This window comes from Stegostoma tigrinum, chromosome 46 (assembly GCF_030684315.1).
Source record: "Stegostoma tigrinum isolate sSteTig4 chromosome 46, sSteTig4.hap1, whole genome shotgun sequence".
NCBI lineage: Eukaryota > Metazoa > Chordata > Chondrichthyes > Orectolobiformes > Stegostomatidae > Stegostoma > Stegostoma tigrinum.
The window spans coordinates 9325690-9352884 of NC_081399.1; the positions used below are offsets into that span (position 1 = coordinate 9325690).

At 46.0% G+C, this 27195-nt stretch overlaps 1 protein-coding gene across 1 annotated transcript; it reads right to left on the reverse strand.

Moving 5' to 3' along the window:
- Nucleotides 1–23401: 23401 nt before the first annotated feature.
- On the reverse strand, nt 23402–25488 carry LOC132207398 (uncharacterized). The gene is made up of 3 exons (XM_059642909.1): nt 25382–25488; nt 23867–24264; nt 23402–23754 (listed from the first exon to the last, which is right to left on the reverse strand). Exons 1-3 carry the CDS (start codon nt 25486–25488, stop codon nt 23402–23404), a joined length of 858 nt encoding a protein of 285 aa, XP_059498892.1.
- Nucleotides 25489–27195: the final 1707 nt, after the last annotated feature.

Consider the following 27195-nt stretch of genomic DNA (forward strand, 5'->3'; position numbering starts at 1 on the left):
ACCCAGGAAACTACAGACCTACAAGCTTAACATCAATAGTGGGAAAACTGAGGGAAGCCATAATACAAGGTAAGGTAAATGTACACTTTGAGAAAAATAAGTTAATACTAGACTGTCAGCATGGCTTTGTCAAGGGCCATGAGTTCCTTGACAAAGTGACACAGGTAGTGGATGAGGCTAGTGGTGTGGATGTTGTATATTTAGTCTTTCAGAAAGTGCTCGATATGGTGCCACATGGCAGATTGGTTAGCAATTAGAAATGTTTGGTATGAATGGGTCCTTGACAGCGTGGATTAATAGTTGGCTAAAAGATAGAAATCAGAGGGTTGGTATAGATGGACAATTCTCAGACAGGAGACAGTTGAAAGTGGTGTTCCCACAGATTAGTGTTGGGATCCTTGTTTTTTCTGATTTATATAAATGATATGGAGATGGGTATTGAGGGAAAGTATCTAAATTTGCAGATGATACTAAGCTAGGGAGAATAGTGAATTGTGATGATGATGCTGAACGACTTCAGAGGGGCATTAACAACTTCACCAAATGAGCAGACATCTTGCAAATGGATTTCAGAGTAGAGAAATGTGAGGATATATATCAAATGTGAAGAAACACAGAGACAATACAGGCTCAGTGGTACAACTTTGAGGTGAGTACAGGAGCAATTCTCTGAAGGTGTCCAGGCAGGTTGTTAAGAAGGCTTATAGGATCCTTGGGTTTATTATAAAACAAAGCATTGTATACAAAAACAAGGAAGTGATGCTATGCTTCTACTAATCATTGGTCAGACCACATCTGGAGTACTGTGTTCAGTTCTGGATAGCTTATTTAAGAAAGGGTGTTAAAACTCTTCACAGTATTCCAGCTGTGATCTGATTAATATCTTATGTAGTTTAAGTACTTTAAGCAGAACTCTCCTTTTTACTCCAATCCCTTTGAAATACAAGCCAATATTCCATTGGCCTTATCTATTACACGCTGAACTTAGATGCTAGCTTTTTAAGATTCATGGACAAGGACGCCCAAATCCCTCAAATCCAAAAAAGAGTTTGATAAACTCCCTCATAAAAACAATTGTAACCTAACATGTGAACTGTAAGAATTAGGCAAATTATTGAGCTGCTTGGAAATTGACGAACAGGAAGAAACAGGCAGAATAATGGGTAATTGGCTGTATGTGTTTAATGTGCCTCACAGTGATCTATGTTCAAGCCTCAACTATTCACTGCATTCATTAATGACTCAGATATTTTCTAAACAACCTGTTCATAGATATTATCACTCACCCCTGGAACAAGTGGGACCCAGGCCTCTTGGCCCAGAGGCAGGGACCAATAATGACTTAGGTTTTGTTTTATTCACTTATGGGATGTGCGCATTGCTGGCTGGCCAGCATTAATTGCCCATCCCTGGTTGCCCTGAAGGTGGTAGTAAGCTACCTTCTTGAACTGCTGCAGTCCATGTGCTATAGATTGACCCACAATGTCCTTAGGAAAGGAATTCCAGGATTTTGACTCAGCGGCATTGAAGGAACAACGATACATTTCCAAGATGGGATGATGAGTGTCTTGGAGAGGATCTTTCAAGAGGTGGTATTCCCATGTATCTGCTGCCCTTGTCCTTCCAGATGAAAGTGGTCGTAAGATTGAGAGGTACTGTCTGAGGATCTTTGGTGAATATTTGCAGTGTATTTTATAGATAGAAATGCCTCTGAATATTAGTGATGGAAGGAGTGGATATTTATAGGTGTGGTGCTAATCAAGCAGGCTACTTTGTCCTGTATTATGTCAAGTTTCTTGAGCATTATTGGAGCTGCACCTATCCACGTAAGTGGGGAGTATTCCATCACACTCCTGACTTGTGCCTTGCAGATGATGGCTAGGCCTTGGGAAAACAGAAGGTGAGTTACTTGCTGCAGTATTCCTAGCCTCTGATGTGCTGTTATAGCTGCTGTGTTTGGAGTTGAAAGTCAATGGTAACCATTTACTACAATTGATATTTTCTGCCCTGAAGCCAGTTTTTTTTTTGTCCAGACTGAAACTGACCATCCTATTCCAGTGCCTCAGTTTTGTAAATTAGCCATTTATGCTGTACTTTGTCAAACACTTTATTAAAAGCTGTACAGATACCACCCACTGCATTGATTTCATAAATGTTCTCTCTAACTTAACCAAAAATTAAATTTGGTTAATTGTACATGAACTGTCTTTCACAAGCCTGTACTGTCTGTCCTGAATTAATTAAAAGCTTCTCAGTGTCTGGTCATTTCCAACCATCTCTCCCCATCCCTATCATATTTTTTTCAAATCGTACTCACTGCTGATTTTAGATAGACTATCTTGTAGTTACCAACAATATCTTGACACCCTTTCTTGAATAAGGTTGTCACAACTGCCATTTTTTTAAGGATAATTGGAAGGTAATGACAAGCCATTCCTCTATCTCCACTCCCATTTTCTTTTAACCAGGAGACTACGGGCTAGTCAGTCTAACCTTGGTAATGGGAAACTATTGAAAGCAATTCTGAGAGACAGACTTGATATGCATTTGAAGAGGCAGAGATTAATCAAGAACAAACTGCATGCTTTTGGTCAACACGTATGTCAATGAGACCTATCCTTTTAATGTGGTATGCTTGAATTTCAGCAAAGCTCTGCTAAGGTCCCACATGGGAAATTGATAGTGAAGTTAAGAGCCTGTGGGATCTCAGGAAATTTGGCAAATTGGATCCAGAATTGGCTGAGTGGCAGGAAGCAGAAGGTAATTGACAAGGGGTGTTTTTGTGACTGGAAGCCAATGTCCACTCAGGTGCCGTAGGGCTCAGTATGGGGCCCTTGTTGTTTATCTTATATACAAATAATTTAGACTTGAATATGGGAGGGTTGATCAATATGCTTGCGGATGAAAGAAAAATTGGTGGGGTGGTAGGCATTGAGGAGGATAGCCTTAGGGAAAGATATAAATGACTGATCAGATGAGCTGATCAGTGGCAAATGGAATTCAGTCTGGATAAGTTTGACATGTGGGCTGGACTAACTAGGCACGGAAATACGTGATGAAAGGTGGGACCCTGGAAAGCACCAAGGATCAGAGTGACCTTAAGGTAGTGGGATAGATGAAGTGTAGAATGCACATAAGACGCTTGCATTTATTAGCCAAGGCACGGAATTTAAGAGTAGAGAGGTTATGGTGGAGCTGTATAAAGCAATGATGAGGTATCAACTAGAATAATGTGCGCAGTTTTGTAATCCACATTATACCTTAATCATGTCATCCCTCAGCTTTCTGTATTCCAAGGAAAACAACCCCAACCTCTCCTATCTCTTCTCATAGCTACAATTCTCCAGCCCTGCCGACATTCTAGTAAATCTTCTCTGCACTCTCTCCAGAGCAATTATTTCCTCGTATAATGTAGTGACCACAAATGCACATAATACTCCATTGTGGCCACATCAGTGACTTACAAAATGTCATCATTAAACCCCTATTTTTGTATTCTATACCTCTGCCAATGAAGGAGAGTATTCCATGTCCTTTCTTTACAACCTTATGTACCTGTTACTGCTACCTTTAGGGACCTATGAACTTGTATACCTAGATCTCTTACTCTCAGCATATTCCCACTCATTGTGGATTCTCTTTTACTGTGTAACCTCTCCAAATGGATTACCTCACACTTATCAGAGTTGAACACCATCTGCCATTTTCCTGCCAACCTCACCAACTCATCTCTATCATTTTTGATCATACAGCGATCCTGTACACTGTCCATTACACAGCCAATTTTTGTGTCATTTACAAATTTCCCAATTGTGCCCCCCCATATTCAAGCCCAAATCATTAATGTGTAAAACAAACAGCAGGAATCCCAACACCAAGCCCTGCAAAACATTACTTTTCATTCAGAAGGGCAACAATTGACCATCACCCTTTGCTTCCTATTACTAAGACAACTTTGGATCCAGTTTGCCACATTATTCTGTATCCCATGGGAATTTACTTTTTAGACCAGTCTGCCATGTAGGACCTTGTCAAATGCCTGACTGAAATTCATGTAGACAACATCTACCACACTACCCTCACCAATCCTCCTGGCCACTTCCTCAAAGAATTCATACCTGTAAGGCGTGACAACCCTCAACAACGCCATGCTGACTATCTTGGACTAGCCCACACCTTTCTAAATGGTAGTTTATTTGATCTCTCAGGATTGATTCCAACAATTTTCCCACCAGCAAAGTAAAACTATCAGGCCTGAAATTGTTTGGCATGTCCTTGCCTTTTTTAGACAATGAAAGCACAGTTGCACTCCCCCAGTCCTCTGGCACCTCACCTGAGTTGAGGGAAGGTTGGAAAAAATCCTCAGAGCATCTGCTATTTCCTCTCTGTCCTCCTTCAACATCCTAGGGAACAATCCATCTAGCCCTGGCCAATTTATCCACATATACTGGTAAAGCATCTTAAAGTTTTCCTTCATCTTGCTTGCTAACGTTTTGTCATGCCCTCTTTTTGATTTCCTTGTTTTTTTTAAACTTGATCCCTGTATTCTTTGTACAGTTCTAGACTGCCTGCAGTGTTGAGTTTTTTATGATTACCACAACCTTTCTCTTTCTGTCTGATCTTCTGCATTTTTCTAGGCAACAATGGCGTTCTGGATTTAGCAATACCATTCTTATCTTTGGAGGGCACATTGCCTGCTTTCTGCCTTAAGGATCTCACTTTTTAGCACCTCTTACTGGTTTACCACTGATTTATCCTTTATCCCAGGGATGATGTTACCAAGCATGGTAATGAAACATCGGCGAAACAAGAAACCAGCTTGGCGAGCCAACCAAATTCAACAACCTCAATAATACATAAATTTTTCACCCTCAATGCCCCTGGTATATTTTGAAATCCAGTTGATATTGGGGTATTTCAAGTTTCCTCCTATTATCGCCCTCTTATTCCTATGCAGAAATGTGTCTACTTATTCCTTCTTCTATCTCCTTCTCAATATTTAGGACTCTCATATTCTCCGAGTAGTGTGACTGCCCCTATTTTATTCCTGAGTTCAACCCATAAAGCCTCATGTCATATATCATCCCTTCTGACAACTGGAAATGATTTTTATCCCAATTGTGCTGCTCACCCCCTCCCACCACCCACCCCCAACTTTTTTGTCACCCATACTATCCTCCCTGAAAACTCTGTATCTAGAGATAATAAGCTACCAGTTTTGCTTCTCCTTTAACCTGGTTTCCATTAAGCAACAACATTGTGCTACTAAGTATCTTTTGTGCCCTTAGTTCATTTGCCTTGTTTGCATTGAAGTATAAAGAGCACAACCGTATCAATTTCCATTGCTGTAAGCTTTTTAATCCTTGCTTTTTTTGTCGTTCTGAGTCACTGACTGCATCCCTAACTAATCTTTTATCTTCTTTTTCCTGATCTAAATCTGACCCATCTGAGCCTACACTTTGGTTTCCATCCCCTGCCATTTTTGTTTATATACCTCTCCAGTGGAATTAGCTAAGTGCCTGCTCAAATATTTGTCCCAGTTCTGCTCAGGTGCAACCAGTCAGGCTTATACAGGTCACACCTTCACCAGAAACGGTCCCAATACCTCAAGAATGTAAACTGGTATACAATTTTTCCAGCCATGTATTAATCTGATTTATTCTCTTACTCCTGCTCTCAGGAGCAGGTGGCATTGGGAGTAATCCACATTTGAGGTGCTACATGTTAATTTATCTCCTAACTTCCGATATTCAGCTTTCAGGTCCTCATGCCTGTGTTTACCTGTGTTGTTGTTAGTACCTATGCTCCACAATGTCCTATAGCCAATCTGTGACATCTATGACCCTGGCACCGGGGAGGTAACATACCATCCTGCATTCACATCTACAGCTACAGATGTGTCTGTCTGTACCCCTTACTATTGAATTTCCTATCACTATAGCCATGCTGATCATTTTCCTCCCGTTCTATGCAGCACAGCGACTTGGCTGATGCTGCTTTCTCCTGCCCCCTACCCGCCCCGGCAAACAGAATGCAAAACATTTACCTGTTTGAGAGTGGGATCACCACTGGGGACTTCCTGCCTTTCCTTCTCGGCCTTTGACTTTGTCTGATGGTCACCTATTCCCTTTCTGCTTGTGTAATCCTCACCCGTGGTACGACCACCTCATTAAACATACTGTCCGTGACATTCTTAACATCGTGGAAGCTTCACAGTAAGTCCACCTAAACTTCCAGCTCCACAAAGCGGTGGGCCAGTTTTCTTTTTGTAGGCTTTTTTGTTTATTCATTTGTGGGATGTGGGCATCTCTGGCTGGCCAGCATTTCTTGCCCATCCCTAGTTGCCCTTGAGAAGGTGGTGGTGAGCTACCTTTTTGGACTGCTGCAGTCCATGTGCTGTAGGTTGACCCATAGTGCTATTAAAGAGGGAATTCCAGGATTTTGACCCAGCCACAGTGAAGAAATGGTGATATATTTCCAAGTAAGGATGGTGAGGAACTTGGAGGTGATGGTGACCCCATATATCTGCTGCGCTTGTCCTTCTAGATGGAAGTGGTCGTGGGTTTGGAAGGTGCTGTCTGAGGATCTTTGGTGAATTTCTGCAGTGCATGTTATAGATAGTACACACTGCTGCTACGGAGCGTCGGTGGTGGAGGGAGTGAATGCTATAGATGTAGTGCCAGTCAAGCTGGCAGCTTTGTCCTGGATGGTGTCAAGCTTCTTAACTGTTATTGAGGCTGCACTCGTTCCATGACACTGCTGACTTGTACCTTGAAGATGGTGGACAGGCTTTGAGGAGACAGGAGATGAGCTACTCACCGCAGTATTCCTAGCTTCTAGCCTGCTCTTCTAGCCACACTGTTAATGTGGTGAGTCCAGTTGAGTTTCTGGTCAGTAGCAACCCCCATATGTTGTTAGTGGGGGATTCAATGATGGTAACACCATTGAACGTCAAGGAGTGGTGGTTAGATTGTCTCTTATTAGTGATGGTCATCGCGTAGCATTTGTGTGGCACGAATGTCACTTGCTACTTGTCAGCCCAAGTGTCTCGATCTTGTTGTGTGTGAACATGGACTGCTTCAGTATCTGAGGAGTCATGAATGGTGCTGAACATTGTATAATCATTGGCTATCATCCCCACTTCTGACCTTATGATGGAGGGAAGGTCATTGATGAAGCAGCTGAAGATGGTTGGGCCTAGGACACTACCCCAAGGAACTCCTGCAGAGATGTCCTGGAGCTGAGATGACTGACCTCTAACAACCACGACCAACTTCCTAAGTGTCAGGTGTGACTCCAACCACCGGAGAATTTGCCCGATACCCATTATTTCCAGTTTTACCAGGGCTCCTTGACGCCACACTCGGTCGAATGAACCCTTGATATCAAGGGCTGTCACTCTCACCTCACCCTCTGGATTCCAGGTCTCTTGTCCATGTTTGAACCGAGGCTGTAATGAGGTCAGGAGCTGAGTGGCCCTGGCGGAACCCAAACTGGGCGTCACTGAGCAGGTTATTGCTGAGCAGGTGCTGTGTGATAACACTGTTACTGACACCTTCCATAACTTTACTGATGGTCGAGAGGAGACTGATGGGATGGGAATTGGCCGGGTTGGATTTGTCCTGCTTTTTGTGTACAGGATATACTTGGGCAATTCTCCTCATTGTCAGGTAGATACCAGTGTCGTAACTATACTGGAACAGCTTGGCTAGGGGAGCGGCAAGTTCTGGAGCACAAGTCTTCAGTACCACTGCCAGAATGTTGCCAGGGCCTGTAGCCTTTGCAGTACCCAGTGTCTCCAACCATTTCTTTATATCACCTGGAGTGAGTTGAATTGGCTAAAGTCTGGTATCTGTAATGCTGGGGACCACAGGAGGAGGCCAAGATTGATCATCCACTCAACACTTCTGGCTGAAGATTTCTGCGAATGCTTGAGCCTTATCTTTTGCACTGATGTGCTGTCCTTTGTCATCATTGAGGATGGGAATATTTGAGGTGGCTCCTCCTCCAGTGAGCTGTTTAATTACCCTCTACCATTCACGACTGGATGTGGCAGGACTGCAGAGCTTAGATCAGATCTGTTGGTTGTGGGATTGCTCAGCTCTGCTCTGTCTGTCACTTGCTGCTTTCGCTGTTTGGTGTGCAAGTAGTCCTATTTGGTGGCTTCACCAGATTGATACCTCATCTTCAGGTATGCCTGATGCTGTTCCTGGCATGCCCTCGTACACTCTTCATTGTGCTAAAATAGTTAGCCAGATTTATTTACAATGTTTTGACATATACAGAATTAACACTGCTCAGTGGGCAAAGGAAAGGTGTCCTCTCCAACTTTCCTTATGGTCCCTTAAGATTGGAGCACGGGGCAATGATGTTGCAAATGTGAGATGGAGAGTACAGCAGGAGCTTCAGTCTGAATCTAACCCCATGCTGTATCTGAGCTTGGCTGAACTATCCGTGCTATTTCTTCATGTGGTTTGGTATCGGGTGCTGTCTGATTGACACATCCCAGCAATATTCTTGTTTACATTAAGGTAGGTAAATGCAAGTTGCCACATTCGCATCCCCCCCCACCCCCCCCCCCCCCCCCCCCCACGTTATTGCTGAGCAGGTGCTGCTTGATAGCACTGTTCCTGACACCTTCCATCACTTTACTGTGCAGCTCCTTCTGCCTCCACCCATTCATATGCTGACCTTTCCCTGTGTGAAATTGTTCCAAATTTAACCTGGAATTAAATATTTTCATGGCTTTATAGACAACTGCATGTGACTGGATGGCCACACTAGCTACTGCTGGTCATACTTGCTGCATACATCGTTCCTCATTTCTCATGTTGCACAAGAGGAGCACATCACACTTTTGCAGTGTACTGTCATGACTTCTCTCTGGATTAAGCTAGTTACTCCAGTCAAGAGAATTTAATTAAGCTAGGGAGCTTCTTCATTTCGAACAATTTTCGGAAATCCCTATTATTACTTAAGCTAATATCTTTTTAAAAACTATAAGAAAAGACCCACAGGTATTACTTATCAGTTGGCTGTTTCCATTGGGACCATGTTGCCTTCTGAACTGATCGAACTGAAGCTGAGCACCGCACTTTCAGTTTCACATACTCCCTTTCACTCCTAGCTTTCTGTTTTCACACAACTCCAAAGCACTCTCATCGAGCAAAGTAGCACTGAGATTGCCTCCTTATTGTATGCCTCATGAACTGGTTCTAAACTGGATTTTTTTTAAAATTTACGGCTTACTTTTCTAATCAACCTGTTCAGAGATGTTATTTCGCATCTCTGCAGCAGGTGAGACTTGAACCCAGGCCTCCCTGTCTAGGGGTAGGGACACTACCACTGTACCACAAGAGGCCCCTGATCTGCATTAAACCAACTGTTAGTTAACTAGCCTCACCTGAGAGTCACTCGGAAAGATAACTATAAGTAAATACAACAAAACAGAGCAGCTTTTAGTTACCTGATTAAAGAACTAATTTAAAATTAAATAACAAATATATCTGAAAACTGACTAATGTCTACTCAGTCCCTCCATCTCAGGGAGATAGTTGTTGATAGAGAAGCATTGAGAGATCATAGTCAGTGTGCAACAATCTCTCTCTAGAGAGAGACTGAGAGACATTAGTTTGTGTACAACAATCTCAGTCAGAAAGAGAGAGAGAGAGACAAACACAATATGTCGACAGCTATAGTTTCAGAGGTAGTATGAACTGCAGATGCTGGAGAATCTGAGATAACAAGGGAAGCCTGAAGAAGGATCTAGGCCTGAAATGTCAGCCTTCCTGCTCCTCTGATGCTGTTTGGCCTGCTGTGTTCTTCCAGCTCTACACCTTGTTATCTCTTATGCCTACAGCTATGCCCTTGAGAGAGAGGAACTGAAAGACACCATAAGTATACAGACCTTCCCCGAGAGAGAGGGACTGAGAAACAGCAGTCAGTGTACAAATATCTCCCAGACAGAAAGAGGGAATGAGAGACAGCAGTCACTGCACAGATATCTTCATGAGAGAGAGGAATTGAAAGACACCTGTCAGTCTACAGATATCTCCTTGAGAGAAAAAGGGACTTGGAGACACCATTCAGTGTACAGATATCTCCCTGAGAGACAGGGAACTGAGAGACACCAGTCAGTGTACAGATATCTCCCTGAGTGAGAGAGAGGGGACTGAGAGACACCAGTCAGTGTACAGATATCTCCGTGAGAGAGAGAGAGGGGACTGAGAGACACCAGTCAGTGTACAGATATCTCCCTGAGAGAGAGAGGGGGGAACTGAGAGACACCAGTCAGTGTACAGATATCTCCCTGAGAGAGAGAGAGGGGACTGAGAGACACCAGTCAGTGTACAGATATCTCCCTGAGAGAGAGAGAGGGGACTGAGAGACACCAGTCAGTGTACAGATATCTCCCTGAGAGAGAGAGAGGGGACTGAGAGACACCAGTCAGTGTACAGATATCTCCCTGAGAGAGAGAGAGGGGGGACTGAGAGACACCAGTCAGTGTACAGGTATCTCCCTGAGAGAGAGGGGACTGAGAGACACCAGTCAGTGTACAGATATCTCCCTGAGAGAGAGGGGACTGAGAGACACCAGTCAGTGTACAGATATCTCCCTGAGAGAGAGAGAGGGGGGACTGAGAGACACCAGTCAGTGTACAGATATCTCCCTGAGAGAGAGGGGGGAACTGAGAGACACCAGTCAGTGTACAGATATCTCCCTGAGAGAGAGGGGACTGAGAGACACCAGTCAGTGTACAGATATCTCCCTGAGAGAGAGGGGGGACTGAGAGACACCAGTCAGTGTACAGATATCTCCCTGAGAGAGAGGGGACTGAGAGACACCAGTCAGTGTACAGATATCTCCCTGAGAGAGAGAGAGGGGGGACTGAGAGACACCAGTCAGTGTACAGATATCTCCCTGAGAGAGAGAGAGGGGGGACTGAGAGACACCAGTCAGTGTACAGATATCTCCCTGAGAGAGAGAGAGGGGGGACTGAGAGACACCAGTCAGTGTACAGATATCTCCCTGAGAGAGAGAGATATGATACGGAGGCGCTGGTAACCTGTTGGACTGTAACTGGAAAGAGAGACAGACCAAGAGACACCAATGTACAGATTCCTCCTGTGAAAGGAGAGAACTAAGAGACACCAGTGACTGTTTGAAATTAAGTAGAGTCTTTCTGTCTCTCCTCAAATTGATTTTATGTGACTTGACCTTCAACCCATTTTCTGTATTTTTCAGAAACCGTATCCAACGTTAGCATTCAAGTCAGCATGGGTGCAGATAAGGCTTCTTGCCGGCTCCATTGTAAGACAGCCGAAGGCACAAAGCTCACCTACAAATGGCAGGCCCATGGAGTTGAGGTGGTCAACGACAAACACCACAACATCTCAGATGATGGCAGTAGGCTGAGTGTTGCGATGTCAGTGGTTGTTCCTGTTGGTCAATCCTTCTACAAGTGCACTGCATCAAATGCTGTCAGCTCAGATAGTGTGGCAATTGATTTAAACCCAGATTGCAGCACAGGTTAGTCTTGGTTTACTGTCTCTTAAAGGTGGTCGATCGGTCTGAGTCAATGTGACTCCGCCTCTGTTTACATGAGCAATCTGGGACTTGGTTTCCTTTTCCATCATTATTTGAACCTCTTTTTGTTTGTGCCATTTGAGTGTTTCTCGGACAGCATTCAATAAAATGTAATATGCATCAAAGCTGTCCCATAACTGTTGTATTGGTGTCAAGTAAACATTCCTCACTCTGTAATCACGTGCTTTGCCTGATCTGGAAAATCTTTAATGGACAATATTGAGAATCATTTATTCTGTTTTTCCCAGTTCTTTACCCACTCACTGAGATTTTAATGCATGTGGTGTTGTCAGAGATTTACTTGCCCTCTAATCGCGTGTTTCACTTGTCTTGGTATGTTTTATAGGCACACAAAGTGGGACCTTCTCTATGTACCTTATCAAATGTAGTATCTGTCCTAGGAGTGTTTGATGGAGCAAGTGTAGAGAGAGCTTTACTGTGTATCTCACCATGTGCTATACCTGTTCTGGAAATGATTGTTTGGGACATTGTTGAGGGATTTATTCTGTATCTAAACCCATGCTGTACATTGCCCAGGGGGTTTGATAGTAGTGGTGTTAAAGGATCAAAAAACAGAAATTGCTCGAAAAGTTTAGCAGGTCTGGCAGCATCTGTGGAGAGAAAGCAGAAGTTAACATTTGGGTCCAATGCCTGTTCTTCAGAATTGATTGTAGCTGAGAAAGGGTTAGCATGTATGCTGAAGAAGCAGCTGGGAGGGGGGGAAGAAGTAAATGATGGATGAAAATGGAGGCCAGAGAGAGAGAGAGAAACAGTTGGGTAGTCAAAAGAATTGGCAAAGGTCAGCCTGGAAGTATCAGTAGCTGACAATGAGGACTATAAGTGGCTGAGTTGTTTGTGGTAGCAGCCCATGTGATGACAAGGCCTGGTGTGTGGGCATTGGGGCAAGGACATGAGCGAAGGTGCTCAGACTCTAAAATTATTGAACTGTACATTGAGACCTGAGGGTTTCTGGGTTTCCAAGCAGAAAATGAGGTGCTATCCTTCCAGTTTGCACAGAAGAATCTTGACTTTCAGTTTACCTTTGCTTCAAAAGAGTAGAGGAGGTTTTACTCTATCTAATCCCATGCTGCCCTGTCCTGAGAGTGTTTAACGGGGACAGTGTAGAGATGGCATATTTATAATTATATATTTATATTTTAATGCTTGTGGTGTTGTCAGAGATTTACTTGCCCTCTAATCGCGTGTTTCACTTGTCTTAGAATGTTTTACAGGCACACAAAGTGGGACCTTCTCTATGTAACTTATCAAATGTATATCAAACTATATATTTAATCTCTTGTTATAACCTGTCCAGGTATTTTTTTGATGGGACCAGTGTAGTTGGAGCTTTAAATTCAGTTAAAAAGAGTAGAAAGACTTTTACTTTCTGTTCATAAGAGTCAATGAAGTTCTAATCCCATGTTGTCCCTATTCTGGGACCGTTCATTGGGGTCAGCTTAGAGAGAACTTTACTTCCAGTTTAAGAGAGTTTAGGGAACTTTAAATCTAACCTTGTGCCATATGACTGGGAGTGTGTGTTGAGGCCACTGTAGAGCAAGCTTTCCTTTATATGTAAACCTGTGCAGCACGTGACCTGGGAGGGTTTAATATGCTTAGTATTTTTGTTTCAGTTTAAAAGAGGAGAGGAAACATTATTGAGTTTCTAACCCTGTGCTGCCCCTGTCCTGGGAGTGTTTGATGGGGACAGTGTAGAGGAAGATTTACTCTGTATTTAATCCCATACTGTACCTGTCCTGAGAATGTTTGTTTGCGACATTGTTGAGGGAGCTTACTCTGTATCTAACCTGGCCAGGGATCAATTGGTGGGGACGGTGTAAAAAGAACTTTACTTTCCATTTAAAAGAATAAAGGGAGCGTGAAGATAGATAAGTCCCCTGGGCCAGATGGGATTTATCCTGGGATCCTCTGGGAAGCCAGGGAGGAGATTGCCGAGTCTTTGGCATTGATCTTTAACTTGTCATTGTCTGCAGGAATAGTGCCAGACGACTGGAGGATAGCAAATGTAGTTCCCCTGTTCAAGAAGGGGAGTAGAGACAATCCTGGTTATTATAGAGCAGTGAGCCTTACCTCAGTTGTTGGTAAAGTGTTGGAAAAGGTTATAAGAGATAGGATTTATAATCGTCTAGAAAAGAATAAATTGATTAGGGATAGTCAGCACGGTTTTGTGAAGGGTAGGTCGTGCCTCACAAACCTTATTGAGTTCTTTGAGAAGGTGACCAAACAGGTAGATGAGAGTAAACTGGTTGATGTGGTGTATATGGATTTCAGCAAGGCGTTCGATAAGGTTCCCCATAGTAGGCTATTGTACAAAATGCGGAGGAATGGGATTGTGGGAGATATAGCAGTTTGGATCAGAAATTGGCTTGCTGAAAGAAGACAGAGGGTGGTAGTTGATGGGAAATGTTCATCCTGGAGACCAGTTACTAGTGGTGTACCGCAAGGGTCGGTGTTGGGTCCACTGCTGTTTGTCATTTTTATAAATGACCTGGATGAGGGCGTAGAAGGATGGGTTAGTAAATTTGCAGACGACACTAAGGTCGGTGGAGTTGTGGATAGTGACGAAGGATGCTGTAGGTTGCAGAGAGACATAGATAAGCTGCAGAGTTGGGCTGAGAGGTGGCAAATGGAGTTTAATGCAGACAAGTGTGAGGTGATGGCACTTTGGTAGGAGTAGCCGGAAGGCAAAGTACTGGGCTAATGGTAAGATTCTTGGTAGTGTAGATGAGCAGAGAGATCTCGGTGTCCATGTACACAGATCCTTGAAAGTTGCCACCCAGGTTGACAGGGCTGTTAAGAAGGCATACAGTGTTTTTGCTTTTATTAATAAAGGGATCGAGTTCTGGAACCAAGAGGTTATGCTACAGTTGTTCAAAACTCTGGTGCGGCCGCACTTGGAGTATTGCGTACAGTTCGGGTCACCGCATTATAAGAAGGATGTGGAAGCTTTGGAAAGGGTGCAGAGGAGATTTACTAGGATGTTGCCTGGTATGGAGGGAAGGTCTTATGAGGAAAGGCTGAGGGACTTGAGGCTTTTCATTAGAGAGAAGGTTGAGATTTGACTTAATTGAGACATATAAAGTAATTAGAGGGTTAGATAGGGTGGATAGGGAGAGCCTTTTTCCCAGGATGGTGACGGCGAGCACGTGGGGGCATAGCTTTAAATTGAGGGGTGAAAGATATAGGACAGATGTCAGAGGTAGTTTCTTTACTCAGGGAGTAGTAAGGGAATGGAACGCTTTGCCTGCAACGGTAGTAGATTCGGTAACTTTAAGTACATTTAAGTCGTCATTGAACAAGCATATGGACGTATGTGGAATAGTGTAGGTTAGATGGGTTTCAGATTGGTATGACAGGTCAGCACAACATCGAGGGCCGAAGGGCCTGTACTGTGCTGTAATGTTCTATGTTCTATGTTACTGTGTATTAACCCATGATAGCCCTGTCCTGGGATAATTCAATGTGGACACAACCTGGAGGGTTTTAGTTTCATTGTGAAGGAGTGAATGGAGTTTTAGTTTCAGTTTAAAAGCTTACAGGGTGCTTTATTCTGTATCTAAACTATGTGCTAAACCTGCATTGTGAGTGTTTGTTGGAGTCCGTGTACAGGGAGCTTTACTCTTTAATCCCACGCAGTATCTGCCCTGGGAGTTTATGATAGTGACAGTGTTGAGGGAGTTTTTGATAGTGTTAGTGTTGAGGGAGTTTTAAACTCTGTTTAAGTGAGTGGGGAAGCTTTACTTTCAGTTGATAAAGTTAGAGAAAGCTTTACTCTGTAACTAATCTAGTGCTGTACTCATCCTGGGAGTGTTTAATGAGGATGGGGCGGCAGAACTTTTATTCTGCATTTACCCCTTGTTGTACCTAACCCAGGAGTGTTTGAAATAGGGCAGTATGAAAGGAGGTTTAAATTCAAAGAATAGAGGTAGCTTTACTCTGTAAATAACCCCACACCATCCCTGTCCTGGGACTGTTCAGTGTGGCCAGTGTAGAGAGAGCTTTACTTTCAATTTAAAACAGTAATGGGAACTTTATATCTAACCTTGTTCCATACTGCTGTTAGATGTTTGATGGGGACAGTGTAGAGGCAGCTTTGTACTGTATCGTGCTGTACCTGTCCTGTGAGTGATTAAGAGGCACAACTCAGCAGAATCTTTACTTTCATTTTAAAAGAGTAGAGAAAGCTTTACTTTCAGTTTATTAAGGTAGAGAAAACTTTACTAGGCTAATGCTTTAGCTGTTATGGCAGTGTTTAATGGGGCCAGTGTAGAGGTAACATTGCTTTCCATTTAAAAGACTAGAGAGGTCTTTACTTCCAGTTTTTATTTTCCATTTAAAAGAGTAGAGGCAGCTTTACTTACAGTTTAAAAGAGTAGAGAGAGGTTTGCTCTGTATCTCACCATATGCTGTAACTGTCCTGGGAGTATTTGATGGCACTAGTTTGGAGGGAGCTTTAAATTCCGTTTGAGTAGATGGAGCTTTACTCAATGATTGGTCAGGACTGAATTCTGTGCAATATACTGAATCTTTCTCATTGTTTGTTGTAGGGGATGACCATTTTGCATTCCCGATCTGGGCAATTGTTGTCCTTAGTATCTTCAGCCTTTTCTGCAGCTTTGTATTGTTCCTTTGTGCCTGTTTCTTCTGGTGCAGGGATGTAAGGTGGTTTCTGCGACGCAGACGAGGCAAGTACCATGGATCTTTGTGCACTATGTTTTTAGTAGGCCTCTTTTTCTGTCTCCAATTTTTATCTCTTTGACTTTGGATTTACCCTTTCCTCTCTAGATTTAACCCCTCCTCACTTTGAATTTATCCCTGCTCCCTTCTGGATTCTTCCCTGCCTCACTCTGGATTTACCTTCTTCCTCATATCATGGGATTTAAACCACTCTTTGTGTTTTCCCTCACTTAATGCTAAACTTGCCCCTCCTGTATCTGGCTTTATCTCTCTCTCTGTCTGTATTCCCCCACTCCTGTCTCTGAACGTACCTCCTTTACTTCCTGGAATTGCATCCTCCTCGCTTTTCATGTGTCTGAATTTTCTCATTCTTCTCTCCAGATGTACCTGCTTCCCAGTTATGTGTTCCTTTTTGTGATACTCAACAGTGCAAACACACATGCAAACAGGGAGACACTATCATGGTATTTTGCTGCAACATAATGTCTTGCTGTCATGGTAAAAACAGTGGAGGTGGCTGCATACAGTGCCAGAAATCTTGCTCCCAAACATGTCACCTAACATTTCATGCATGCATGTCTCCTGGAGGTAGCTGCTTATATAAATCTGATGTTGTTAATTTGGGGGATAGGAAGGCTTATTTGGAAAAGTTTATGTTTTAGGGTGATAATAATAGCTTGACAAAGGGGACACAATTTGCCGTGGTTGGTAATGGAAGAGAATGAATTGGCACAAAGTGTGTGAAGGACAAGGTGACGTATGCATGCATAAACATAAGGAGAAATAGACCTACACACAGACATGGAGACACACACATACACACTCACACAAACACAAGGAGAAACAGACCCACACACAGGCATAGAGACACACATATATACATACACATATACATGAAGAAACATATCTATACACAGACATGGAGACACACGTACACACACACATACACAGACCCATATGCAGATGTGGAGGTACACACATATGCACTGACAACTGCACATTGAGACACACACTCTCAAACTTAAGTGCACATGGAGATACACTAACAGACACAAGCATACACTTGCACATGGATACACTCATGCACATAATGCGCACTCAAACACACATTGACGCTCACTTATCACCACATATTCCAACACATACAAAAATACCAAAGACATGAAGCTGCAGATCTGCACACACAAATAAACACACTTGCAGTCAATTCCTGTTTCTTTCCCTCCCTCTCAGTCCCTATCACAATCACTCACCCCATAAAGATAACAGATTCTCTTTGAGATAGAGCATGGGTGCATTTGTGCACATGGTGAGTGAATGGTTCTGTATATGTGTGAGAGAGTATTCTTCAGATACCATCTGTGGCCTGAGGTTTTGTTTGTGACTCCTGGATCACTGACTGTTACTATTTTCCATCCACAGCTTGGTTTAATCCGCCACAGGCACAGTACCCTACTTTGAGCACCATAGGAGTAACACACACAAGTTCAAGAAGGATAGGTAATCACATTCAAGCCTACACTTCAGACTTGTTTGGGGCACTGGGAGGCAGGAGTGCAGTGGCGCTTTCATTTTTCCAGATTGGATCCTTGCCAATCTGCCGGTGATCACGCGCACCCTAACACCCTTCCTCAAATCAAAGCTACTCCAACTTGTCAACTTTAAGCCCAACCTGTTGTGAGGTGTCATGTTTATCTACCACACTTCCTGTCTTCATGCTCTACTAAGACCAGGACGCATGTCCTGTGACAGAGAATTGCACAGGGTTCACAAGTGCAATGAGAGTGCATTAAAGGCCAGATATCAATGACTATTCTTCATTCAGATGGGATCACATTGACTGTCAGGGGCTTCAGGGTTTACTGACTGAAAAGCCAGGTATCGGTGTGGGATAGAGCAGTGGACGGAGGCGTGAGGAGGGAGGGATCGTTTTAATTCCTTGAGCATTAAGCATTCACTGAGTTTACTTTCAAATCCACACTTCCTTTTTCTTTTCCTCCAGAACTTGATTGAAGCTGAGCGCTATTTGGCAATCACTTTGTGATTGTGGAGTGGAATGCCACGGAGGAGATTTATGAACTGCAGCACGATCGTAACACAATGAACACCACTGCGGTGGATTCGAGGGGATAAAAGACAGCAGAGGGAAAGGGAGTGCATGGGGGAAGTAGGGAACATGGGCGCTGCCATTATCTGGAACCACATGAAAAAAGTCTACATTTCAAAGACTGTCGAGGATTTGGGAAAAGAACTCCCTCCAACTCATTCAATTGTGCAGTTTGGAACCAACTGAACCACCAGAAAGATGGCCTTAAACTTGAAATGAACCTCACCAAGAAACACAACCTGGAGCCAAAGCTATGTAACTGTCTGACAGAATGGAATGGCAGCTGCTTGGAAGCATCACATCTGTGGCCCCTGAGCAGCTCTTATCAGTAAAACCAAAACTACATTTGAGAAATGGGATTCTGTGTCTTGCCTCACTGAGCATGTCAGGAGATTGTTTGCAGCAGTAGTTGGTTGTTGATGTATAGACAGTTGTGACCCGTTTTCAAACCTCTGATGGGTATCAGGATGAAGTTTTGGTCTTGGATCTGGCACCAACTTTTATTGCTGTATTGGACTCAGTTTGGAGTTGTCTGTTCGGGGCATTAGTTCTACAAAGTGTAGTATGGGAGAGTTGGATTTGAATGTCATAGACAGAAGCCCTACAGCCCCTAGGCCCAATAAGTCCACACCGACCCTCAGAACATCCCACCCAGACCCATTCCCCTATAACCCACCTAACCTACGTGTCCCTGAACACAACGGACAATTTATCATGGCTGATCCACCTGCTCTGCACATCTTTGGACTGTGGGAAGAAACCGGAGCACCTGGAGGAAACCCACGCAGACACGGGGAGAATGTGCAAACTCCACACAGACATGTCCCTGAGGGTGGAATCGAACCGGGGTCCGTGGTGCTGTGAGGCAGCAGTACTAACCATTGAATCACCGTGCTGCCCCGTGTGAGTCCGAGGCACTGGTGTGTACAGAGGGCTGGGTCTGGGGAGCGGAGGGGAGTCAGTTCTGGCATTACAGGTCAAGAGTGTTGACTCAGGGGGTCAGATCCAGAAGGTTGGCTTAGGGGGTTGAATCTGGAGTAAAAGGTTTGAATGAGGCAGAGGGGCTAAGGGAGGTCGGTGAAGGTCAGAACATAACTAAGGTCAGGATAGTCAGTTCTTGAAAGTTTCATTCAGAACTTTGCGTCTATTCCAGTGTTCAGGTCAGGTACCAAAGGGTACACTATGGCATTGGTCAGATCCAGAGAGAGTCAGGCCTGGAAAGAAGCAGGTTGTGCAAATTGGGGATTGAATTTTCTTGACTGAGGTGTCAGGATTGGGTTATCCGATTTAAGTTCTCAGGATTGAGTTTTGGGATTGGGTTTTCCATTTTGAGCTGTTGGGATTGGGTTTTGAGGGTTTGAGGTGTCAGGATTGGGTTTTGGAGTTTGAGATGTCAGGATTGAGCTTTGGGGTTTGAGGGATAGATATTGGATTTTCTGCTTTGATTTGTAACAGTTGGATTCCCTGGTTTGAGGTCACTCTGCCAGTGATTGCTCTGTGTGTTTAGTGTCTCCCAATGGTCTCTGGGGAATGTCACACTCCAGACAGCCTTCTCTGGAAGTGGTCATTCTCGATAGTCACTGTCTGTTGCTCACTCTGTTGGCGTAGTTACTGTCTGGTGGTCACTCTCTATTACCACTGTATCAGGCTGTTCACCTTCTGGTCGTCACTACTGGTTAAGAAAACTGTGGGGCTCGTCACTATGATGCTCACTGTCTAATTGCCTCTCATCGGGAATGGTAACTTCCTGGCGGTCGCTCTCTGTAGATCATCACTGGTCACTATATGATCATTCTGTGCTGCTCACTCTGTGATGGTCACTGAGTGAATGGTCATTCTCATGGTCACTTTGGAATTGGCAACTGTGGTTATTCTGGGTGCGGTCACTGAGGCTGATCATACGGGTGGTCACTCTGGGCTGGTCAGTCTTTGCAGGTGGTCATTTTCTGATGGATTCTCTCTGGGGATGGTCACTCCCTTGGGATGTTCACTCCCTAAGGTCACTCTCTGGGGTGGCCACTCTCTAGGGGCAGGTCACTCTAGTGGATGGCTATTCAGTGTGGTCAGTTTCTGGGGTTGATCACTGGGGCAGTCAGTCTACAGTGGTGACCACTCTTTAGGTGTGGTCATGCTGTTGTTATAGTCATTCTCCATGGCTGGTCATTCTCGTCACTGGGATAAGTTCACTGTCATTGGGTGGTCACTCCCTCTAGGGGTCATTATTCCCTGTGGGGATTGTCACATCTGAGGATGGTCACTCTGGGGGTGGGCACTCACTAGGGATGTTCATCCTCAGGATGGACACTGGGGGAGAGTGGTCACTTTGCATGGTCACTGTTGCATTGGTTACTCTCTGGTGATGGTCAGTCTTTAGGGGTGTTTACTGTGTGGATAGTCACTCTGTGGGGATAGTCGCTGTCATGGTTGGTCATTCTCTGGGAGCAGTCACTCACACTGGGGATGGTCACAGTCTGGGGATGGTTACAATCTGGATGGTCACTGTTGAGTTCTTACTGTATGGTGTTGGTCACTCTGTGGGGGTGATCATACTCCGACGATGATGACTGTGGGTTAGTCACTCTTGGGAGGTCGCCGCTGAGAATGGTCACTCTGTGGGTATGGTAATTCTCTGGGAATTATCTCTGTGTAGAATGGTATCTCTAAGGATAGTTTTGGTGTAGTCATGGCAGGTGTGGTCACTCTCTGCGTTAGTCACTCTATGAGATGAAATCTCTAAGGATGGTCTGTAGTGTTGTCACTGTCTGAAATTGGTTACTGGGGATGTAAAGTCTGTGGAATGGTATCTCAGAGAATGGTCTCTGGGGTGTGATTACTGTCACTGAAAATGGTTCCTCTGGATCTCGCCATTCTCACCCTGGCTTGAAGGATGGTCACTCTCTCTGTCTGGGATTGGTTGCTCTGTTTGGGGATGGTCACTGTCCCTAGGGTTGATCACTCCGGGGATGGTCTCCCACACTGGGGATGGTCATTCAGGTTGGTCACTCTCTCTGGGGACATTCACTGTACTAATGGTCACACTCTGGTAATAGTCAATCTGCTGATGGTCACTCTTTCTCAGGGGTTCGTCACTCTTGCGGGGGCTGGTCCGTCTCTTTAGGGTTAGTCACTCAGTTTAGGATAGGGCACTCTGCTGATGGTCAGTCTCTCCTGGATTGGTCACTCTCTTGCAAGGGATGGTCACTGCTGATTGTCTGTATCCGGGGATGGTTTCTTTGCTGATGATCACTTTCTCTGGGAATGGTTGCTCTGAGGCTGGTCACTCTCCCTGGAAATGGTTATTCAGGGGTTGGTTACACTCTGTGGGGTTGGTGACTCTCTAGGAATGGTAACTTTGGGGTTGTTACTGTCTGTGGGAATGGTAACTCTGGGGCGGGTCACTCATGCTGGGGTTGGCCCCTCTCTTTAGGGTTGGTCGCAGTCTGGGGATGGTCGCACTGCTGATGGTCACTGTCTCGGGGTGATCACTCTCTGGGATTGGTCTTCCCTCACCAGGAATGGTAACTCTGGGTTTGGTCACTGTCTCTGGGGATGGTAACTCTGGGGCAGGTCACTCTCGCTGGGAATGGTAACTCTGGGGTTGGTCATTCTCTCTGGGAATGGTAACTCTGAAGTTGGTCACTATCTCTGGGGTTGGTCACTCTCTCGGAATTGTAACTATAGGATTGGTCAGTGTCTGTGGGGATGGTAACTCTGGGGCTGGTCAGTCTCGCTGGGCTGGTCCCTCTCTTTAGTGTTGGTCACTGTCTGGGGATGGTCGCTGTCTTGGGCTGGTCAGTCTCTAGGTTGGTCCCTCCCTCACTAGGGATGGGCACTCTACTGATGATCACTCTCTCTGGGGGTGGTCACTCTCTAGGGATGGTCAGTCTGCTGATGGGCACTCTCTAGGGATGGTCAGTAGTGATGGTAGCTCTCTAGGGATGGTCGCTCTGCTGACGGCCACACTTTCTGGGGGTGGTCACCTTCTGGGAATGGTCACTCTCAGTGTGGTTGGTCACTCTGTCTGAGGTTAACCAATCATTGGTGATGGTCACTGCTGTTGGTCGGGGGAATGGTCACTTGCTGGGGTTGGTCATTCTGGGATGGTCACTCTTTCTGAGATAGTCACTGTGTGGTTGGTCACTCTGCTGATAGTCACTCTTTCTCTGGGAAGGTCACTCTCTAGGGTTGATCAATACTCTGGCCACTCTTTCGCTGTGAATAATCACTCTCTCTAGGATTGGTCAATCTCTATATGGTCAGTCTCACTGAGGATGCTATTCTGCTGACAGTTACTCTCACTGGCGTTGGTCACTTGCTGGGAATTGTCACTCTGGGGATGGCCACTCTAGCTGTGGATGGTTTCTTTGCTGATGGTCACGCTCTTTGGGAATGGTCACTCTGGGTTTGGTCACTCTCCCCAGGAATGGTAACTCTGCGCATGGTCACTGACTCTGGGAATGGTAACTCGAGGGATGATCACCTTCTGAGGTTGGTCACAGCCACTGGGAATGGTAAATCTGGGGTTGGCCTCTCTTTCTGGGAATGGTAACTTTGAGGTTGGTCGCTGGGAATGGTAACTCGTGGTGGTCACTGTTACTGGAAATGGTAACTCGGGTCGGTCACTTCTCTCGGAATTGTAACTCTGGGGTTGGTCACTCTCTGGGACTGGTCACTGTCTCTAGGAATGGCAACTCAGGTTGGTCACTCTGGGAATGGTAACTGTCTATGGGAATAGTAACTCTGGGGTTAGTCATTCTGGGAATGGTAACTCTGGGGTTGGTCACTCTGGGAATGGTAACTCAGGTTGGTCACTGGGAATAGTAACTCTGGGGTTGGTCATTCTGGGAATGGTAACTGTCTATGGGAATAGTAACTCTGGGGTTGGTCACTCTGGGAATGGTAACTGTCTATGGGAATAGTAACTCTGGGGTTAGTCATTCTGGGAATGGTAACTGTCTATGGGAATAGTAACTCTGGGGTTAGTCATTCTGGGAATGGTAACTCTGGGGTTGGTCACTCTGGGAATGGTAACTCAGGTTGGTCACTGGGAATAGTAACTCTGGGGTTGGTCTTTCTCTCTGGGAATGGTAACTCGGGGGTTGGTCGCTGTCTCTGGGAATGGTAACTCGGGTTGGTCACTGTCTCTGGGAATGGTAACTCGGGGGTTGGTCGCTGTCTCTGGGAATGGTAACTCGGGTTGGTCACTGGGAATAGTAACTCTGGGGTTGGTCTTTCTCTCTGGGAATGGTAACTCGGGGGTTGGTCGCTGTCTCTGGGAATGGTAACTGGGGTTGGTCTTTCTCTCTGGGAATGGCCACTCTGGTTAGTCTTTCTCCCTGGGATTGGTAACTCGGGTTGGTCACTGTCTGTGGGAATGGTAACTCGGGTTGGTCACTTTGGGAATAGTAACTCTGGGGTTGGTCTTTCTCTCTGGTATTGGTAACTCGGGGGTTGGTCACTGTCTCTGGGAATGGTAACTCGGGTTGGTCACTGGGAATAGTAACTCTGGGGTTGGTCTTTCTCTCTGGTATTGGTAACTCGGGGGTTGGTCGCTGTCTCTGGGAATGGTAACTCGGGGGTTGGTCGCTGTCTCTGGGAATGGTAACTCGGGTTGGTCACTTTGGGAATAGTAACTCTGGGGTTGGTCTTTCTCTCTGGTATTGGTAACTCGGGGGTTGGTCGCTGTCTCTGGGAATGGTAACTGGGGTTGGTCACTGGGAATAGTAACTCTGGGGTTGGTCTTTCTCTCTGGTATTGGTAACTCGGGGGTTGGTCGCTGTCTCTGGGAATGGTAACTCGGGTTGGTCACTGGGAATAGTAACTCTGGGGTTGGTCTTTCTCTCTGGTATTGGTAACTCGGGGGTTGGTCGCTGTCTCTGGGAATGGTAACTCGGGTTGGTCACTGGGAATAGTAACTCTGGGGTTGGTCTTTCTCTCTGGTATTGGTAACTCGGGGGTTGGTCGCTGTCTCTGGGAATGGTAACTCGGGTTGGTCACTGTCTCTGGGAATGGTAACTCTGGGGTTGGTCACTGTCTCTGGGGTTGGCCACTGTCTCTGGGGTTGGTCACTCGGGTTGGTCACTGTCTCTGGGATTGGTAACTCTGGGGTTGGTCACTGTCTCTGGGGTTGGCCACTGTCTCTGGGGTTGGTCACTCGGGTTGGTCACTGTCTCTGGGAATGGTAACTCGGGTTGGTCACTGTCTCTGGGATTGATCACTCTCTGGGAATAGTAACTCTGGGATTGGTCACTGTCTCTGGGATTGGTAACTCGGGTTGGTCACTGTCTCTGGGAATGGTAACTCTGGGGTTGGTCACTGTCTCTGGGATTGATCACTCTGGGAATAGTAACTCTGGTATTGGTCACTCTCTCTGGGATTGGTCACTCTCTGGGAATAATAACTCTGGGATTGGTGACTCTCTGGGGTTGGTCACTCTCTGGGAATAGTAACTCTGGGGTTGGTCACTCTTTGTGGGATTGGTCACTCTTTGGGATTGATCACTGTCTGGGAATAGTAACTCTGGGTTTGTCACTCTCTCTGGGATTGATCACTCTGGGAATAGTAACTCTGGGGTTGATCACTCTCTGGGAATAGTAACTCTGGGATTGGTCACTCTCTCTGAGGTTGGTCACTCTCTGGGAATAGTAACTCTGGGGTTGGTCACTCTTTGTGGGATTGGTCACTCTCTGGGATTGATCACTCTCTGGGAATAGTAACTCTGGGTTTGTCACTCTCTCTGGGATTGATCACTCTCTGGGAATAGTAACTCTGGGATTGGTCACTGTCTCTGGGGTTGGTCACTCTCTGGGACTGGTCACTCTGGGGTTGGTCACTCTCTGGGAATAGTAACTCTGGGGTTGGTCACTCTCTGGGAATAGTAACTCTGGGGTTGGTCACTGTCTGGGGCTGGTCACTCTGGGGTTGGTCACACTCTGGGAATAGTAACTCTGGGGTTGGTCACTCTCTGGGGTTGGTCACTCTGGGGCTGGTCACTCTGGGAATAGTGACTCTGGGGTTGGACGTTGTCTCCTTCCCTCGGTGAGCGTGGTCACGTGACCGTGGCCGTTGCTCGGTTCCGCGCGGCGGCGCGAGCCCCTCATCACGTGTAGCTCTGGGCTCCTCTGATTGGAGGAGCCGGCCTTTGCGCCGGGTTGTGATTGGAGGATGTCGGGGTGTTTCTGTGAGGTTCGCTGAGCTCGAGGATCCGTTCGTTTGAGAATCCGCCTGATGGGGGCGGCAGGAGCCGCTCTTCTCCTCCACTTGCTGCTGCTCCAGAAAGGTGAGGGGCAAAGGGGTCAAAGTGCGTGAAAGGGGAAACGATCACAGAGTGGGGGAAGGGGTCGGGTTCTCTCAATCCCCCCCCTACCCCCTCCCCTTCTCCGCCCTCCCCCCCTTCTCCACCCACTCCCCTCCCCGCCCTGCCATTCCATCCCATCCCCTCTCCCCGTTTTCCCCTCCTCTCCCCATGTCTTCGTCCATCCCCGTTGCCCCCCTTCCCCTTCTCCCACTCCTACCCACTCCCCTTCCTTGCCGTCCCCCCACTCCTCCATCTTCTCTCCTCTTTCTACCCTGCCGTCCCTCTCCTATCACTCCATCCCCTCTCCTCCCACTCCCTCCCCTCATCCCACCTTCCCCCATTCAGCACCTGCCTGTGCCCACCTTTTGATCCCTCCTCATCTCTTCTGATTGCTCCTTGTCTTTCTGCTTTCGCAGGTCAGACTCAGGGTAAATCAATTCACACAGTCACAATGGAAGCTGTCCAAAATGGAAAAGTGACTTTGCCTGGTGGCCTGAAGGAAAATGTAACCTTCATTCAGTGGTCTTTCAGCAGTTCCCCTGGGACCCAAGCCACCAACATTTGCAAGTGGTACCCTCACATTGACATTGTCTGCAATTCAGCTTACAGATGTCGGGTGGAACTCTACGTCAATACTTCGCTAACCATTCACCACCTCCGCTACGCCGATTCCGGCTGGTACCGTGTTGTTATTAAGTATGGCTTGAAAGATGAGTTTCATAGAAATATTCACCTCGAGGTTCATGGTGAGTGTATGCCTCCATTTGGTGTTGGAGTTAGTGATAACACAGTGTGGAGCTGGAGGAACACAGCAGGCCAGGCAACATCAGAGGAGTAGGAAAGCTGACGTTTCAGGGCTGGGGAGGGCAAAGGGAGCTGGGGAATAAATAGGGAGGGGGGTGAGGCTGGGGGAATGTAGGTGGGATGGTGAATTAGGGATGCTGGGGATTGGTCAATAGAAGGAGGCGGTTAGGTGGGGGAGAAGATGGACAGGTTGTGTCAGGTCAAGGAGGCGGGGATGAGAGGGTGGGTTGGACGTAGGATGTGGCCGGGTCGGGTAGGGAGATTTTAAAGCCGGTGAATTCCATGCTTAGGCCATCGGCGTGGAATATGTGTTTGTGGGTGGCGTCATTGTGGCACTGGAGGAGGTCCCCCGATGGGCATGTCAGCCTTGGGAGTGGGAGTGCAAGGGGTTCTTAAATTGGTTGGCAACCAGAAGGTGTCAATTATAGCGTACGGAGCGCAGATGCTCGGTGATTTGGTCACCAAGTCTGCGCTTGGTCTTGCCGATATAGAGGCGGCCACGTCGGGAACAACGGATACAGTAGACCAGGTTGGAGGATGTACAGTAGTATCCCTCTCGGATTTGGAAAGTTTGTCTTGGGCCTCGGATATGGGGAGGCGTGGGGGCATGTGTAGCACTTCCTGCAGTTACAGGGAAAGGTGCCAGGTATGCTGGGGTTGGTGGGGAATGTGGTGCAAATGAGGGAGTCGCAGAGTGAGCTGTCCC

What these genes read in the sequence shown, in the direction of transcription:
- LOC132207398 (XM_059642909.1), bottom strand. Translation starts at nt 25,488, where the DNA reads ATGAGGGGCTCGCGCCGCCGCGCGGAACCGAGCAACGGCCACGGTCAC. An exon ending in CCAGAGTCACTATTCCCAGA is followed by an intron (nt 24,265 to 25,381) that starts GTGACCAGCCCC and finishes TACCATTCCCAG; the next exon opens with AGACAGCGACCAACCCCCGA. An exon ending in ATTCCCAGTGACCAACCCGA is followed by an intron (nt 23,755 to 23,866) that starts GTTACCATTCCC and finishes CCATTCCCACAG; the next exon opens with ACAGTGACCAACCCGAGTTA.